The sequence below is a fragment of the Harpia harpyja genome, chromosome 14 (genome assembly GCF_026419915.1).
Source record: "Harpia harpyja isolate bHarHar1 chromosome 14, bHarHar1 primary haplotype, whole genome shotgun sequence".
NCBI lineage: Eukaryota > Metazoa > Chordata > Aves > Accipitriformes > Accipitridae > Harpia > Harpia harpyja.
The window spans coordinates 17,206,488-17,222,987 of NC_068953.1; the positions used below are offsets into that span (position 1 = coordinate 17,206,488).

The 16,500-nt window shown below is 38.8% G+C and overlaps 1 protein-coding gene across 6 annotated transcripts in view; it reads right to left on the bottom strand.

The window, feature by feature from the left end:
- The window catches only part of MAP2K5 (mitogen-activated protein kinase kinase 5), a 142,214-nt gene that overhangs the window by 92,161 nt on the left and 33,553 nt on the right, over positions 1-16,500 (bottom strand). For all 6 annotated transcript variants that reach the window (XM_052808881.1, XM_052808878.1, XM_052808877.1 and 3 more), the window contains one exon: positions 3,987-4,026. In XM_052808881.1, the coding sequence (XP_052664841.1) occupies positions 3,987-4,026 (40 nt within the window). The remainder of the gene's footprint in view (positions 1-3,986; positions 4,027-16,500) is intronic.

The window sequence follows — 16,500 nt, forward strand, 5'->3', positions numbered from 1 at the left end:
CTATATAGCACTGCCTTAATCTGCATGGTCATACTCCTTTTGTATCAAATTTCCAAGCCTATTTGGAAAATGAAGTTTGTATGGGTGAAACAACTTTTAAGAATATGTGAGCTGACAGTGTTAAGCATGGGCTGGGACAGTGTTAAAGCCAAAAAAAAAAAAAAAACCCCACCAAAATCAAACCAAAAAACCTCCTCAAACCCATTGCCACCAAGGAAGAAGCTGTGAATAAGGATTTGGCTGCAACTTCCACAACTGTAACACAGGTAAGCGAATGAGATGTAACATTAGACAATAAACTTCTCCAAAGCAGCACCTTTGAAAAGAACTTCGTAGCGAAAAAATCACTGTTATTTTACCAGAATTATTGAGAGCCGAAAAGCAAACCCCAATTCATCCGGCATAAAATAACATGCGCTGTTTGACACATGCAGGAGCAGAGTTTCTTAACAAGTTTGCATCAGAAGCTACAACAAAAGTTCAAGGAACAGACGAGCTTGGCAGATTGCTGATGACCAGTGGTCCCCAGCCACCCATGCCTGCCAAGGGGTAACCGAGCCTCAGGGATGTGGATGGACAGGACTGGTCTAGAGATGGGGCCAAGGGTAACCTGGGCTAGTTGGGGAAGAGGGGCTGGCAACCAAGCTCCAGTGCCTGCCCTGTCTTCAAAACCAGTTGAAATGGTGCCTCGCAGGTAGAGCTGGAGAAGGGTACTAGACAAGGGGAGCATTTTTTAAAATTTAAATGACATGGTGGTCCTCTGGGATTCAGCAAGGGGCTCCAAGCACTCCTGCACATCTTCCTTATCAAGTTCCTGCCTCAAATACAGCAATCTTGAAATCGCTTAGCATGCTTATAACGTATGTGAACATACCTAACGTGTCAAGTGAGAAGGGTTAATTTTTAAAAGAGGAACACCTGAGCATATTTCCTCTGCTCTCCACTACACCTCCAGGACAAATAAGGATGAGTTGTCAAGTTAAATACAAGCAGTCAAGTGACTGAATTATAATTTACTCTGTGCTCAATTTAAATTAGTGTGAGGCTATTAAAATATACAGTATAAATACGGCAATTCATCACAAGCTGTCATGGATGACTTCATCTATTTGCTGGAGTGGCATACGTTCCACTAAAGGGAACGAGAGCAAAATCACAGGTCAAATTAAGCTGCTATTCTGTTTTAATTCACTTATTTAATCTGTGGCGACATAATTGTCTTTTACAGTATGTACAACTCAAAGGAAATTTGGGAGTATTATAGTCAGTATACAAATGATTAATCAAATGGTCCATTTAAATGCTAGCTTAAGAGCAGGAGAAACTAAAAGCAGTTGAAGAATAGCAATCAGCCAGTGTACACTCAAATTTTTCATTTGGATTTTTCCCTCTAATTAGAAAAAAGTTACCCTTGAATAACATATTAAATCCTCTGCACATTATCTAGCTGTGAAGTTTACATAAAATACGTAATGACACAGCGTTGGTCTATAACACAGGAATTAGCATTGGGTTGTTTTCCTGTTCAATATATTTGCAATATTATCTACCAGCTGACAGCATTTTAATCAACAGGTTTTCAGCATGTTATCTTGTCCTATCAAATCTGTATGTTATTGTCAAAAAAAGCCCCCAAAATGCAGAACTCTGCTTTCACAGATCCATCCAGTGATGTTCCTATTAGTGTGGTAATCCTCTGTCAAAACACTTGATCCGTGTGATGATCATGTCAAGACACTGGCATTACCATCCTCTTTTTATTGCTGGCTATGCTGAGCCATAGATGTGGTAAGTAATTTTCTTAATAGAGCAAGCCGGCACGATCACTATTATAGCAGGTTTCCTGACCTCCAGCTTGTGAGCATGTTATTTTAAACTATGATAACAGACACATGTTGATGTAGTATCTCTTCTGAAATCACACTAAAAAAAAAAAAAGTATAATTGAGAGCAACAGGACCACCATGAGTAGCATCTACAAGAGAACCCAGTTTCCCCAATCTTCAGGATGCTAATTATCCAGGAGGACTACCCAAACCCTTGGACTCTGAGGGAAACAAGAAGGTGAAATTGCTGGGGGAAAAGGCTTTTTGCCACAGGGAGGTGGATTTCAATTAACCTTGCTAAGTGTGAACTCATTTCCCTTCCTGCCTGTGTGAATTTTCTCATGCTCCACCTCCTCTCCAGGCAGCTTCTGAGGGCACCCACAGCCCCACAGCAGCACGGGGCAGGCTGGCGAGCAGCAACGCCAACGCCAAGCAGGGCTGGCACAGATGATGCTCTCTGTAGAGCTTGAAAATTGAGGAAGCAATACAGTAGGTACCAGGGAAAAGCAGCATCCTTGTGCAACCCCAGCACTTAGGGGAAGAGGTTTTTTAGTCCCGCATTGACAATTGTAATAAGAAATATTTTTGAATATTAAATTTTCTGTACTTTTGTGCCTATCACAACTCAGAGAATTCCTGTCTTACTGCTCATGACAGGTTTCAGAATGACAGATACCACTTGAAAGGACTTTTTCAAAGTGACTTTTTCCAAAATTTTTTCAAGTGATATTTGTATCCCATATAATTAGAAGTTACTTGGATGTTATTTTAATTTCCATATTTTCCACATGAAGAGAATAACTTCAAATCTAGTAGTAAGCATTTGCTTTTCTCCTAGTGGGGTGAAGGAATTTATTTATGTGATCCTCAGGAAAGCCAAAACATGGGCAGAATCTCCTTTTAGTAACTTATATCTGATTGGAGCACCAAGACAATCTGAGCCCAAATCTGAAAGTTACCCATATATGTAAATATTGCCTGGTAAATATAAATGCTTCATTTGAAGTTTTAGTATAATGTTACATCTTTAAATTCCATTTAACACCAATTCTGCTTGCAGCAACCAGCTCCCATCAATCCTTCTCTTGCCCTCCTCTCCCACCCCCACATTCTTTCAGTTTAACTCAGTTACACCAGTATTTAATGATTATGTAAAGACAGCAAAAAAATAAAAGAGCCCAAACGCCCATTTTACAGTTTTTAAACTAATTATTCCATAAATTATGTTTTTAAAATACACCTTTAAGATCCCAAACTATTAATTGGAATTGTATGAATGCAACAATTAATTTGTCTTCCAAAAGTCTCTACTGCTTTGAGTTTTAACAAAATTGCCAAATTAAAAAAAAAAAGTTTGATATATTAAAAAAGGACATATTTCAATTTTTTTATAGATTAACAGTATTAGTAATTTAATTTACAAATTTAATTTAACAAATTACATACGAGAGTTGGCATACTGTTTACCACAGCTTTAACTGAACTTTCAGACAAGACTGGTATTTATCTGACCACATAGCACTACAGTATACAGCTTCACTGCTGTTAGCAAAGAATGCTAACCAAAAAAAAAAAAACCACCAAACCCCAAATCAGGTAGATAAAAAACAAGTGGGGAGGGGGACATTAAACTAAATAAAGCTGTTAAAACCACAAAAATCTCTTAGGAAAACAGAATATTATCCCAAAGAAAAGAGGGAAATTCTCTTTATTTAAAAACGAGGTTGCAGAGACCACTGAAGAATATGCCCTTGGGGACAGTTTGGCATTAGCAGAGAAAGGTACAGGCTGACATCCCGCGACCTTTCCGTCCCCGCTCCTGTAACGCCAGGGCTCAGGATGGTGAAGCAGCATCTCTGTCAGTCACCAGAGAGACACAAACCACAACTGCACTTGGACACATCCATGTAACCCCACGGGAAGACGTGGTGGTACCTACACACAGTGCCAAGTGATTCCCGGTGGACAAAACCTGGATTCTGGGAACTCTGTGCTTTGGAATTACTGAATTTATGGGCTGGGGTTTTCCTGCATAAACAATGTAGACTTTAATGCAATAAACAAATTGAGATCTAAGAATCAGAGGGAGGGGAAGGAAACCAAGGTCAAGAAAGAATGGAGAGAAAGAAAGAGAGAAAGGAAATTACTGTAATATCTTACCTTTACTGCTAGTATTTTTCCACTTGGGACATGATATGCCCTGCATGAGGAAAAAAAATTAAATAACTTGAGAACCCATAAAATTACCTCTATACATATATGCAACACGTATACACTAATTTCACAGAAAAATGACTTGGAGCTAATATGTTTCACGTTAAACCAATTTTATATAGCATTTCTAGAGAAAGACTGATGAAAACAGTTGATCAAAAGAATATAGTTACAATGAAACTATTAAGCAGGTTTTTACATCTGCATGTTTTATATAAAATCTACACATCAAAGACTTTCATACAGCGTAACGGCAAACTTGTAAGTATGAACTCATCCACTTTCACATTTTCTTTCAATGAAATAAAATTATGATATATCCATTATTCAGAATCTGCACGTAAAACAACATTTATCACACAAGTTTGGCAGTCCTATGGGTATTTTCAGTGGTAAGACAGCGAGATACACAGCTATATCAATCAAAGTGAAGTAAAACAGGTAATGACTGATTCTTTATCATAACCTAAGGACCCACAGAAAATACTAGCAAAATGAACTTTCTGCATTTGTATTTAAGATTGGTATGTGTGTGTGCATATAAGTTAGAAAGCATTATTGTTAATGCTCACACGTGCCCAAAATAAATTTCCAGTTTTGTCTTTCTGAAGACAAACATTTATAATTGGCTATTTAACAATGACTTGTGTATTCCTAACCAAGAACTCTTAAGAAAATAAAAAGGTAGGTGAAACAAAAAGTCTACTTAAAAATCCAATGTAATTTTGCATAAAAGCAAAACCATTAAAGGTTTTCCTCTTCACTAGTTTTATTGTCTCATACTGATTTATGACACTATGCACAGTAATGTCATATATGTGGGCACTAAGTTTAAAGAATTATAATATTTTACCACTATATACCTCTAGCAGTTATTACTGAAGAAGAAAAGCTTTAATAGTTTTTTTTGCACACAAAATGATACATAGTACAGGGCGAGACTGTTGTTTAATCTTATTTATGACCCTGAGTGCTTATATATAATTTCTGTTAATAGTTTGGCAGTTTCTAAAAACTTCACCTTAATTTAATAACTCATGGATAAACATTTATGTAACCGAGTGGCACTAGCTTTTTGGAACAGAGTTTAAAAAGGCATATAAAAAAAAAATCAGTGTTATTTAATATCAGTACAACACGCAAAAAGCAAAATCATCAGACGAAACTCTGACAGACTGATAGCTGAATGCATAATCAACGAATCCAAGGGAGTAAATGAACTCTGCTGTAACTATGGATGAATCAACAGTGGCAAAACATTATGGACTTAAGATCAGCAGAAATGATAAGAAAATGAACAGGTTGAGATAGCATGCTTAACGTCTGTTAGCTTAATATGTACTGTGCCGGACAGTTTGGCAACTTAATTAGCTTGTCAAGAAAGCTGATCTTTTTTCCATAAGAGAGATCTCCTGTTTCCAAGTGAATTAAAAGGGAAGACTTGATTATTTAATTATGATGCACGCTAATTCATCCGTGGAATTTTGGGTTAAATTTCCAGCAGAGGGCAGATACCTGGTTTGGTTTACAGAGCACTGACAGCACCAATTTAACATTTAATTATCGCTGAGAATTGGATCACAAAGGAGATACCATGCCCATGGGTACAGCATGTCCAGTGGCTTCGCAAATGGCATGCTACCTGGGAGGAAAGGAATTTGTTTACTCCAGGCCGATCGGGCATCTCGATTGTCCTGACCTTCCTCAACACAATAACTGTAAAGTGATTAATGAAGTTTGAATAGGAGCTTTGGTTACACCAAAAGACAACCGTACACCTCTGTAGTGTTTTAATTAACAGCTAACACTTCAAATTAGTCTGTAGTTGCTACAGTAATTACCCGTTCCAATGAGTGTGTAGGGAAAACGTCTTTGTTAGATATTATGTAGAACTGTAAGTTGGAATTGATCATTTTGGTTACAGTCAGCACAGCTAAAGCCTGAAGATTTAGTACCTTTATGTAGCTTCAGAAGGATGTACTAAAAAAAACCTCCACAGAATAATGTGCACAGCATGAAGAAAAACATACTTTTTGTGCATACTGCACCCATCAGTAAGTCTATGGATGTCTACAAGGAGATTAAACTAATATTCATACTCTGTAAGTAATGTGAAGTCTCATCTCAAGGGTCAACTCTCACAGATTTCAGTGTCACCTCCAAAAGTAAGTAAACAAACTCATCACTGTAGAACGAGATCATTAGATGAAGTAAAAGTAGCAAAATGCAATAGGTTCCTCAGCAATGCTGTACATTTCAGTGAACACACACTTAGAAATCTTCCAGGATGGTAGGCAAATGATGTCACCTAATAAACAGTTACAACAACTCTTCTTGCTAGGAATGCATTTGAGCAGTGCCTAACAGTAAAGACAAGTGGATGTTAAAAACGAGCGAAAACAGTTGCTAAATAGCTGCTGAACTACTTAAAGACAAATTTGAAGAGTAGAAATTCAATGCATTGAAATGCAAAATATTCAAGGAAAACACTGTTTTGATGTTTGCAAAATTTCATTCCTTGCAGGAACCAGCTCTGGAAAAACAAGTTCATTTTTCTGCTCTTTTTTGTTGGGGTTTGGTTTTGGTCTGCTTTTGACCCACTGCAAAAGCTACAACAGATGATTGAGAACAGGTGGCTATAAATGATTTATTGTTAAGGAGAAATTGAAGAGACAGTACTACATCAGAGAGCCAACTTCTGCAATCAGAAGTTTAAAAAGAAATTTTGAACACCTGATGCCAAGTGTCAACTATTAAAAAACAGAAAAATTATTATTTAAATTTGTTGCAATTTGCCAACTGCAGGAAGCAGGTTCTGATGTGCATTTCCCCTTCCCTCTCTGTCTCTTAGTTACATTGGGAATTTACAAGACAAATACCATGGCATGGACTGCTCTTTTACTCTCTAGAGAGGAAGCTCCTAACAGACATTGGGACAAATTAAGAATATATTCTTCTGCGGGGTCCAGATCCCACCCAGGTTAGCTGCAGAACTGCATCTACCATAAACTCGGTGTTTTATTATTTTAAGTGCAAATTGATGGAAGTGTTATGAGACTAATAACCACCATAATAACAACTTTCTCCAATACTAAAATACTTTAAAAATATAAATTTTAAAATAATGACATAGTACTTATTAAAATAGTAGAAAAATAAACCCAACAATCAGACAATTCATTTGGTGCCCAATTTCTGCACATAAAGAAACCATAACTCCAATACTCTGCATGTAACTTTTCATTTTATTTTATTTAAAAAGAGGCAGTTGTTAGCTATTGTAGCCACAGCATTTTTTTAGGCTGAGGATAATGACTGAAGTTAAAAAAAAGCAAAACTCAGGAATCCATTTTGGGATACCAATCTTACAAGACAATTAATTCTTTTCAAATTCACCAAAGTCTGACTGCAAATAGGTGCCGTGCATCTGTAAAAAGACCAGGTAGTTCAAAAAGTTGTAGATATCTTAAACCAATCTGCGGTGACATCTTCAAAGTGAAGAGTAAAAGCTAGTAGTTGAAAATTGCATCTTAGTCTCAGAATATATACAGGAAACAAGAAAATAACTCATCCTCATTTTCCCCAGAAAATGAAAATTCTTCACGGAAGCAAACTGTTCTTTCTTGATGCTCAGACGTAAATTTTTGTTTCTATGTCCAATACAGATAAAGGACAAAACCCGTACTTGACTGAGCAACCAATTTAACATTGCTAGATGAGGAGAAAGGTGACAAACAACACAGTAGAAAGCAGTAAATGCAGGAGCACCCCTTACACATATTAGCAGTACCTGGTGCAGGGACCAAGTTAAGAGATCGTTGTTTAATTAAAACCTAGTTTCAGTAACTCAGAATCATAACTCCCAACAAAATTTTTATAGGTTTCACAAAAAAAGGAAGAAATCTTCAGGGAGGATGGACTAAAGAAAGCAGCAACTTTCAGACCTCCTCAGAAAAAAAAATATATTCCAGCAACAGAGGTGGTGTGGTAGAAAGCACTGCACGAGCTCCGAGAAAGAGGGGAAAAACAGAGCAAGAAAGCTGGAAGCTAGATAGGGAGAAGATGAGTTTTGGGGGGGCCTTCCTTCCCCCCTGCCCTGGCACACTGCTAATGTGAGATGGAGGAAGTGGCCGACATCTCCTTTTGGGAAGTTCTAGTGAACATGCACGGCAGGCGATGCAGAGAGGCTGGCTTAAAGCTGCCGCATGTCGTATAAGACAAGGACAAGCAGACTTCAAACACCACGTGCTTTGAAACATTCTGACTGGGGAAAAGACATTTAGAGTCTCCCTTCACATTCCCACTAGAGTTTGTTACTCTGAGCCCCCTACATCCATTACAATGAACAGCTTCTAAGCAAGACTGGCACGGCTGTGTCAAATATTTTATTAACCTTGACTATTAACCATATCCCTAGACATTTAAAGCCCTGAGGGGACCCATGCGAGCCAAGTCCTTTAGCATAACTTTGTCTCCTCTACTCTGAAAATCAAGAGTGCCCCTCAGGGAGCAGTGCGAAGGCAGCTTGCCCAGCTCCGTGGCAAAAGCTGGGTTATTCTGGGGAATAAGAAAGACGGTGTGAGCAAGCGTGCACTCTGCTTGAACAAAGCCCTCCAGCTAAGCTGGAAAAACTTCTGATGGACTGTGGAGTACAGCGTGTGCATCCCTTGTGTTCCAGAAAATAAAAATCAATATAATGGAAAACTAGAATAGGGCTTTGGGGGAACTGCCAGCTCCTCAGCATCTCTCCCCCCGTATATAAGAAGTGTTTCTACAGGAAAGCAAATTACAAAACGAAAGTGTCAGAAGCAGCTGGTTTCCGCTTTAAAAGAAAAGGAAGAAAAAGGTAACTGAATTTCACATTGCCTGCTTTGTTCTTCCTGAGGTCTACTGCAAAGAAAAGCAGGGGAGAAATGCATCTTAGATGCTTTGGCTCAAACATCTTTATGGAACAAACCATAGCCCATCCTAATATTTAATGCTAAAAATTTCATACACTGAATATGGCGAGTTTCTACTCAGTTCAAAAGTAAAATAAAAAAACTCAACCAAACAGAACACGCACAAGGTTCTTAATAAATAGCTTAGATGCCAAACAAAAATCTTCTCCCTCTTTCAACTTGCTAAGACTAACAATTTTATATTCTCCCTGTGAGAAATTGTACCTAAAAGCACAGTGGGGTGCTGCACTACTTGCTGTGATTGTGGTATAATTTCTTCCAGGGCAAGCAAAGAACTAACTTCAGGTTTCAACATGCAGGCACTCAAGAGAAACAGCAATTTTCAATTTGTTTTCTAATTTTTAATTGTAAAGCATTTGCCCACATATGAGTGACTCAAGGATGGTCACATCAGAAGCACAGACTGAGTATGCAAAGATCCTTGAGCTTTCTCAAACAGCTTTTCCTAACATATATAATAACTTTCTACTACAAACTGAGTTTACTATTACCTGAAAACTGAAAATAAATGCAGTCTCTTCCTAGAAGCAAAAATTCATTAAAATTATTTTATCATGCTGCTACTGCTGATGCAAAAAAAGCACTGAAGAAACCTGCAGCAGCCTACCATGCAGAAGATCCTGCTTCCCACCTGTTCACTCTGGTCACTAGGATGTATTTTTATATTTTTCCCCCAACAGCCATGGAAACAATTTCTAATCAATAAGATATTCCTTGGCAAGACCAAATGATTCAAGGGAAAGCCATGACCTGTCTGCTATGCCAATGAGTCAGTCCCTTCCCTTCCTAGAAATATAACTAACATCAGCAAATACGACAAAATGATATACTGACAGTACTGTTACATTAGTGATGTGACTGCAGGATGCAGGGATGCAATGCTCCCCTCTGGCTGAGGTACCAGAGAAACTTAGGGCTAATGCCACAAACTCAGATCTGCTGTAGCTCTACTGGCTCACCCAAAGTGTTGGTATGTCATTCTGCTAAACGATGCTTTTAGCAGATGAAAGCGTGGTTGAAAGGGACCTCTGCACACCATCTAATCCAACCTCCCTCTTGAAGTGGGACTGGAGGAGTAGATGAGCTCAGCCATAGCTTTGTCCAGCTCTGTGCTGAAAGCCCGAAGGATGGAGATCCCCTGCCACTCTCATGCCCTGTTAACGGTGCTGCACCATCTTACTTGCAAAGAGGTTTCTCCTAATGTCCAATATGACCTTCCCGAGTGGCAACCTGAGGCCACAAAGTAAAAATAAAAGTAAATATTTCAGGTCCTTTCTCCCAGATACATTTCCTTCTGCTTCACACCTTGGTATGTGCTCATTACACACATTTGTTAAAACCATCAAGATGTCATTTCACTCAACAAGAATCACAAATACGGTCCCGTTTCACCATATCTGCTCACCCGTAGCACTGCACTGATGAACTGCAGAGGAAGTCCTCCAGACATCCTCCTCACTCGACGCACAGAGTAACACGCGCGAAAGGTCTCTGGGACTGAGGCAGAGTATTTTCTAACAGAAACAAACATACATGTAGAAGCCCTAGGTTTCTTATTTGAGTTAAAAAGTTAACACAAAAAGCTATGGTTGTAGCAAGCAGCACCTTAGGATGTAAGGGCACTGAACGAAGTCAAACCGAACATTTTCCTGCCCTATGAGAAATAACCTAGAGCAAAATGACTGCGTCAGTGTCACGCAAGATGAATACAATTCTCTAAGTGTTATGCATTGCAGAATGACATGGCAGTCACCAGCTGCAAACTATATGCAGCAAATCACCCACAGATTTGCTTTACTGTTAATTTTTTCTCCCCCCCACCCCCCTCTTTTTTCCTAGTACTGCCACTGTCTGTCACGCTCCTGGTCAGACTCTGGCAGTCTAATGCGGGAATTGTCATGTACTCCGATGGCCATCTACAGAAACAGATTCAAATTGTTTCTAGGAAATAAACACTTTGACAGTTGTTGCCTTCTGCAATAGACAAACACATTAGCCTGACTCTCTGGCTGTTAAAACAGGAAATCCAAAGTGCACAGCAGTTGTAAAAAGGAGTTTTTATGGGGACTGTGCTAGTTCAAACAGCAATCTACACCAACCTCCCCCTCTATCTAAAATCCCATTACAGATGCTTGAGTACTGATTGCAAAATGATTTGTTGTTAAACTAGAAAACAAACAAAAAACACTTTTATCTAAATTTTAAACTTTTCAAAAGAGAAAATTGGCACTAGAAGCTGCATAAAGAAAATACCGAATAGCAAAATGTCTCACTTAACCCATCTCTGTGGGAAAGAGGCGGTTTTGGCATCCAAGCCTAAGCACAGCAGAATGAATCCCTCACCTCTTTTATGCTGTAACCTACTACTATTTCCATCTGTTACCACTTATATGAGTCTTCCTTCTCCACTGCAGCCAAACATTCAGGGTCAACCTTTGAAAACTGGATTACAAGTCACTCTCCTTGTACCCATCCCATTACAATTCAGTCCTCATTCCTTAGAAAGACCTGTAGACAGAAAGGACTAAAGACGGAGATGGCTTGGCCTTGACACTGCTTGAGGAGGCTGTGGTGCCACCATCCCCAATACTAGGTCACTCACTACCACAGGACCAACCCAGATCAGATACAGAGACAGTCGTGTATTTCAGCTGCTGGCTTTAAAGTAGCTGCAAGGACAAAAGACAGCAGAGCAGTCATAAGCTTAGACTGACACGGACAGGCATTATCTGACACAGCATAAAGCCTGCCAGTACAAAGTAAACCCATCACAATTTTAGGAAGAAATCTGAAGCAACAGAGTGAGCCAAAAAGTACGTCACATCCTATGGTGATGGCAATTTAGATGCTAACATGTCTCCACAAGGAGACCTAAAGCTGGATTTTCTGCATTACCAAACCATTTGTTCACGAGATGCGTTCATGACACTCACAGCATAACAACTATTAAGGAAAAACAGAGCCGTTCAGTAATTCAGTAATGACCAGTAGTAGAAAACAGAACTGTATCAAGAAGCAAGAGTTTTCTAGGTATTCACTGTAATAGCTGAAAGAGCATTTTCTTCTAATTGTGGTTCAGTTTCAAGTAGAAAGCTTGCTCTTCCCCAGGAGCAGATTGAGAGCATAAACACCGTGAGGTTAGTTACACTGCTCCATTCACTACTGGATTGCAGAGATACCACCATGATGAGCAACATGCTAGAAACAATTTTGGCATTGCTCCTCTTGTACCGCTCCTTGCCATTGTCATCAAAACAGCTGTGGTGACGTATAGGGAAGGTGGTTATACATCGGAGCTGGGTATGTCTGGCTAATCTTTATGATGACCAGCAGATATCTGAGCAGTTAATTTTTAGCATTTTAAGTGAGCATTTTCAAAGAATCTGGGGTGAAAAGAAATGGAAAAATCAACATCAACCTTGCCGGTGTTGTTATGCCCACTGTTCTTCACAGAGGCATCAGAGATTAAGGAGTGAGTCTGAAACACATCACTGGCAGCATAATGGCAAAAAAGGATTCCTACATGAATACACATTCTTCTGTCCCTTGTCATTTCACATTCACTTCTATAAGCAAAAGCATTATTTTAAAAAGTATTCTATGTTAGGGAACAGTCAATGTCTATAAGCTTGGCATAGCTTGGCTGTGGCAAATTCCACCAATTCTCTACTATACACAGTGTTGTCTGTAACCAAGAAACAGATGATATTGCCCACATTGGGGCAAGCTGCAGAGAAAGCTGCACTATGCTCACACTCCACCTCACTCATTGGTAACAAGAACAAACTCAAATTTTCAGGATTACTATTCTCTTAATCTTCCAAGCTATGGGCATACAATGCAAACAAAACAACTTTAATTTAAGAATCATCCAGTTTCTAATTAAACAGCCATAGGCAGCTGGCTGGATACATTTTAATCAGTTTCAATAACCTATTGATTGTATACTGAAGCTTAAAAATTAAAAGTAAAAAGATGACCGGGGAATTGTCCCATCTCAGAACAACAGTAGAACCCTCTGTAAATAACTCCTCTTTTAACCATCAGCTAAATGAACACTTCAATACTGCAGTACAAAGTCTTCTGCAAAATTACTTTAACTAACAAGCAGAAATTTATCAGCTTCAGCCAAAATCAATGCTGAAATCAATTTGAACACTGGTTGTGTCTAAAGGGGCTCATTGGCAATTTAGGGAAATTACACCATGTAAATGCCTGTGCTTTAATTGAACAGTTTCATCAACTAGGCTGTGATTGCTGTCCATTCATTTATTTACTTTCACTGCAGCTACCATTCTGCAAAGGAATGGGTTTTGTCAGACTTGAAGGAGGTACTTCATCTTCATTTTATGCACTTTTGTGCATAACAGATTTTATGAGGCAGGCAAGTGATAGCTGGGGTCAAAAGAAACAAGTGAACAGCAATCACTGGTCAGTCTTGTTTAAACTGCAATGATAATATGCAGAAATTTGGTGGCGTATTTCTAACTTAGTCCAGCTATTATTGTTCCAATGCTTTTCAGTGTGACTAAAAATAAAACAAAACAAGAGAAACAGAAAATGAATGTAGCCTGGGAAAGGAAATAAAGGAAAATGCCTCCACAACTGCAACACAAGAATGCAGGGAGATGCGATTTTCAGACTTCACATGGCCACAGATTTGTTTTAACGCCAAACAAAACATTGAACCTGCTTGTACTTCCTTTTTTCAGAGCCGCATCAAGCACGAGGCTGGGACAAGCAATGTGTAGTGAGAACCTCCCCTGGAAATACAATACCAATGAAGCCACGTGGGTCAGCTGGCAGTGCTCCGGGCTGGGAACCTGCACAGATGGGCTCTGTTCCTGCTTCTGTCGCTGCTTTGCTGCCTTGGGAAGATAATTTCCCTCTCTGTCTCTGTTTACCCTCTGCCATGTGCAGAGGATGACACTAGCTCCTTTGCAAAAGGGCCCAAATAATCTTTGAATTAAAGTATTTTAAAGAGGGGCAAATTATTGTCATTGTATTGCATATTCATACAGAAATACAGAAACAAATGAACAGAGGAGAGCAACAGCTCTGCTTAGATTTAGACTGGCTTCCCACAACATTTCAGGTACATGATGATTACTGCTTTTAAAGAACAAACTGGGACTATAGAGACCCTCTTGAGGGACCTCCTTCATGACAGCACCAATGTCCTGCATTAGAAGCCATGGGACAAGCCAGAAGGAACAAATCTTGCTGAGTCAAAGCTCCTCAAGGCAATGATACACTCCGGCTATTCCATCACCATTCCAAATAGAGCTAAATCACCTCCACCTCCCTCACTCTCAAAAACTGCTAAATCTCCTCCAGCTTCCTCACTCCAGAACTGACATAACTTTTTCCCTGCTAATGTTAGAGGATCTGCAACACACTCGCAAGGCACCGTTTGCAGGCTGTCTTGCAAGAGATAGCAACTTTCCAGCTGTCTTGCCATGCACTATGTTTAACGTGCTAATGGGGCACCCCAAGGTTGGTTGAGATAGAGAATAAAGAAACAGGCATATGCTGGAATGTACAACTCAACCGAACAGCAAAATTGCTCAAGTAAATTGCTCAAACAAATTAAGCTTCCACGTTTATCCGTATTTTCCCTAGCTATACAATTCTTCTGGGCGGTACATCATCAACAGCCACTTCTCTCCCAATTACTCAACTTAAAGTGAAGCCGTCTGGTTTAACAGCATTTTGCTAAGATGATAACCGATTCTCCGTTTTCTTCCCTCTCTCCCAGATACTAGGTAGCTTCACAAATTAGTTACAGCATCATTGGGACTTTATGTTTATTTCAGTATACAGAGTGTTACAGCTTGCTGCTGCTGAAGACTCCTCTAACAGAATCCAAAGATTTACAAACCATACCCAACAAACATTTTTAAAAAATCCCAGGCACACAGAAGGTTATACCATGCCCTAAACAGAGTTCCTTGAACATCTCACTTCTCATTAGCTACAATTGCAAAAACTAGAAAACATGAAATAAGAGAAAAATATTATTTTTGCTTGTACATAAAGGAAGGAAATCGCGACACTTTAGATATACCACGTGAGAAGAGACTTCACAGAGTAATTATTTGCCAGAGATAAATACCTCTACTCTGTAATACTTAGGTTCAAAATATATACAACTAAGCATTTTAGGTGTAAATAATTTAATGTAGCTACTCCTGAGACTGGCTGGCAGAGTGTATACATCCCATTACAAACCAAAATGTTAACCTTCTTTCACTGAAGTAAAAAGGAGAAATCTTACCAAAACAGTCTCAGAGCTCTGCAGCCAATGATCAAGCTAAAAGATGCAGCACAGAAGCACATACTTTAAACGTCTTTTGGACCTACCTGTGAATGATTTTTTCCAAAAAAGCAATTTAAGTAAATAAAATAGATGTACTGGTATACAGAAGTTTTCTGCTGTGAAACAGCTCAAACTGTGCATTCTCCATCCTACCAGCTTCTATAAAATAGTTGATAAAAAATTAGAAAACCTGTCGCAGAGCTGGAAGGTCGTGTGTCTAACCAGAGTAACAGTCTTAGGGCCCTCTTGTCAGGTCGAACCTCCATGAAATAATGGCACCTGAGAGTTTCAAAAAAATTCGACTTAATGATACTCCACGGAAAGCGGAAATCCCAGTTAATGATGTAAACTACTTATAAGGACTGGCAAACAGAGGAGAAAGATACTGGCGTGCTTTCAGTCCGTGTTATGGCAGATTTCATCACTTTCTTGACAATCTTTACTCAAGACAAGGTACACGCTGCCCACTATACACCAGTGGAAGAATTCTTTCTTTCTGATTGTTTGTATATTCAAAGATACTTTTTGAATATACAGTTTGGGATTATTTGTATGTTCTCATGTATTTTTGAAAATATAAGCAATCAGAAAGCAAGAATAATTAACTGTTTTTGCCATATCTAACTCTATAATTGTTATCATTCCTTAATTAAGAAAATAGTGTACTAAAAGGTAGGGGAAAAATAGGCAGTCAAACAACTAAAAAACCGCCTTCTTTTTAGAAAAGGAAAAACATTTAGATTCAGCAAGTTCTCACTAGAAATATTGCTATAAAGTATTGATTTTTTTACCAGACTCAATTGACTGAAAAGTTGTTTGTATAGCAATATTGGCCAAGCCAATATACTGGAACAATTTTGCTACACACAGTAATCAAGTGTATTTCTAAAGTATAATTATACTGTCATAAAAATAAAGCTAAGACACCTCTTCTCCAAGCAATAAAACAGTTGCAGCTGTAAAGAACCCAAATAAATGAAATACGTTTTCTAACTAAACATAGTGTCTTCCAAAGAGAACAAAAACACCTCCTCTCTCTCCCTTAAGCCAAGGTTAGCATGAAAAGTGATCAATACTTCAATCTCAATAAACTATTTCAATAGTAGTTAATTCACGTGGAAAGAGAGGCTGAAAATTTTTGCTCAGCGACCTGCAACACGCTATCTTGTTTGTTAAATGC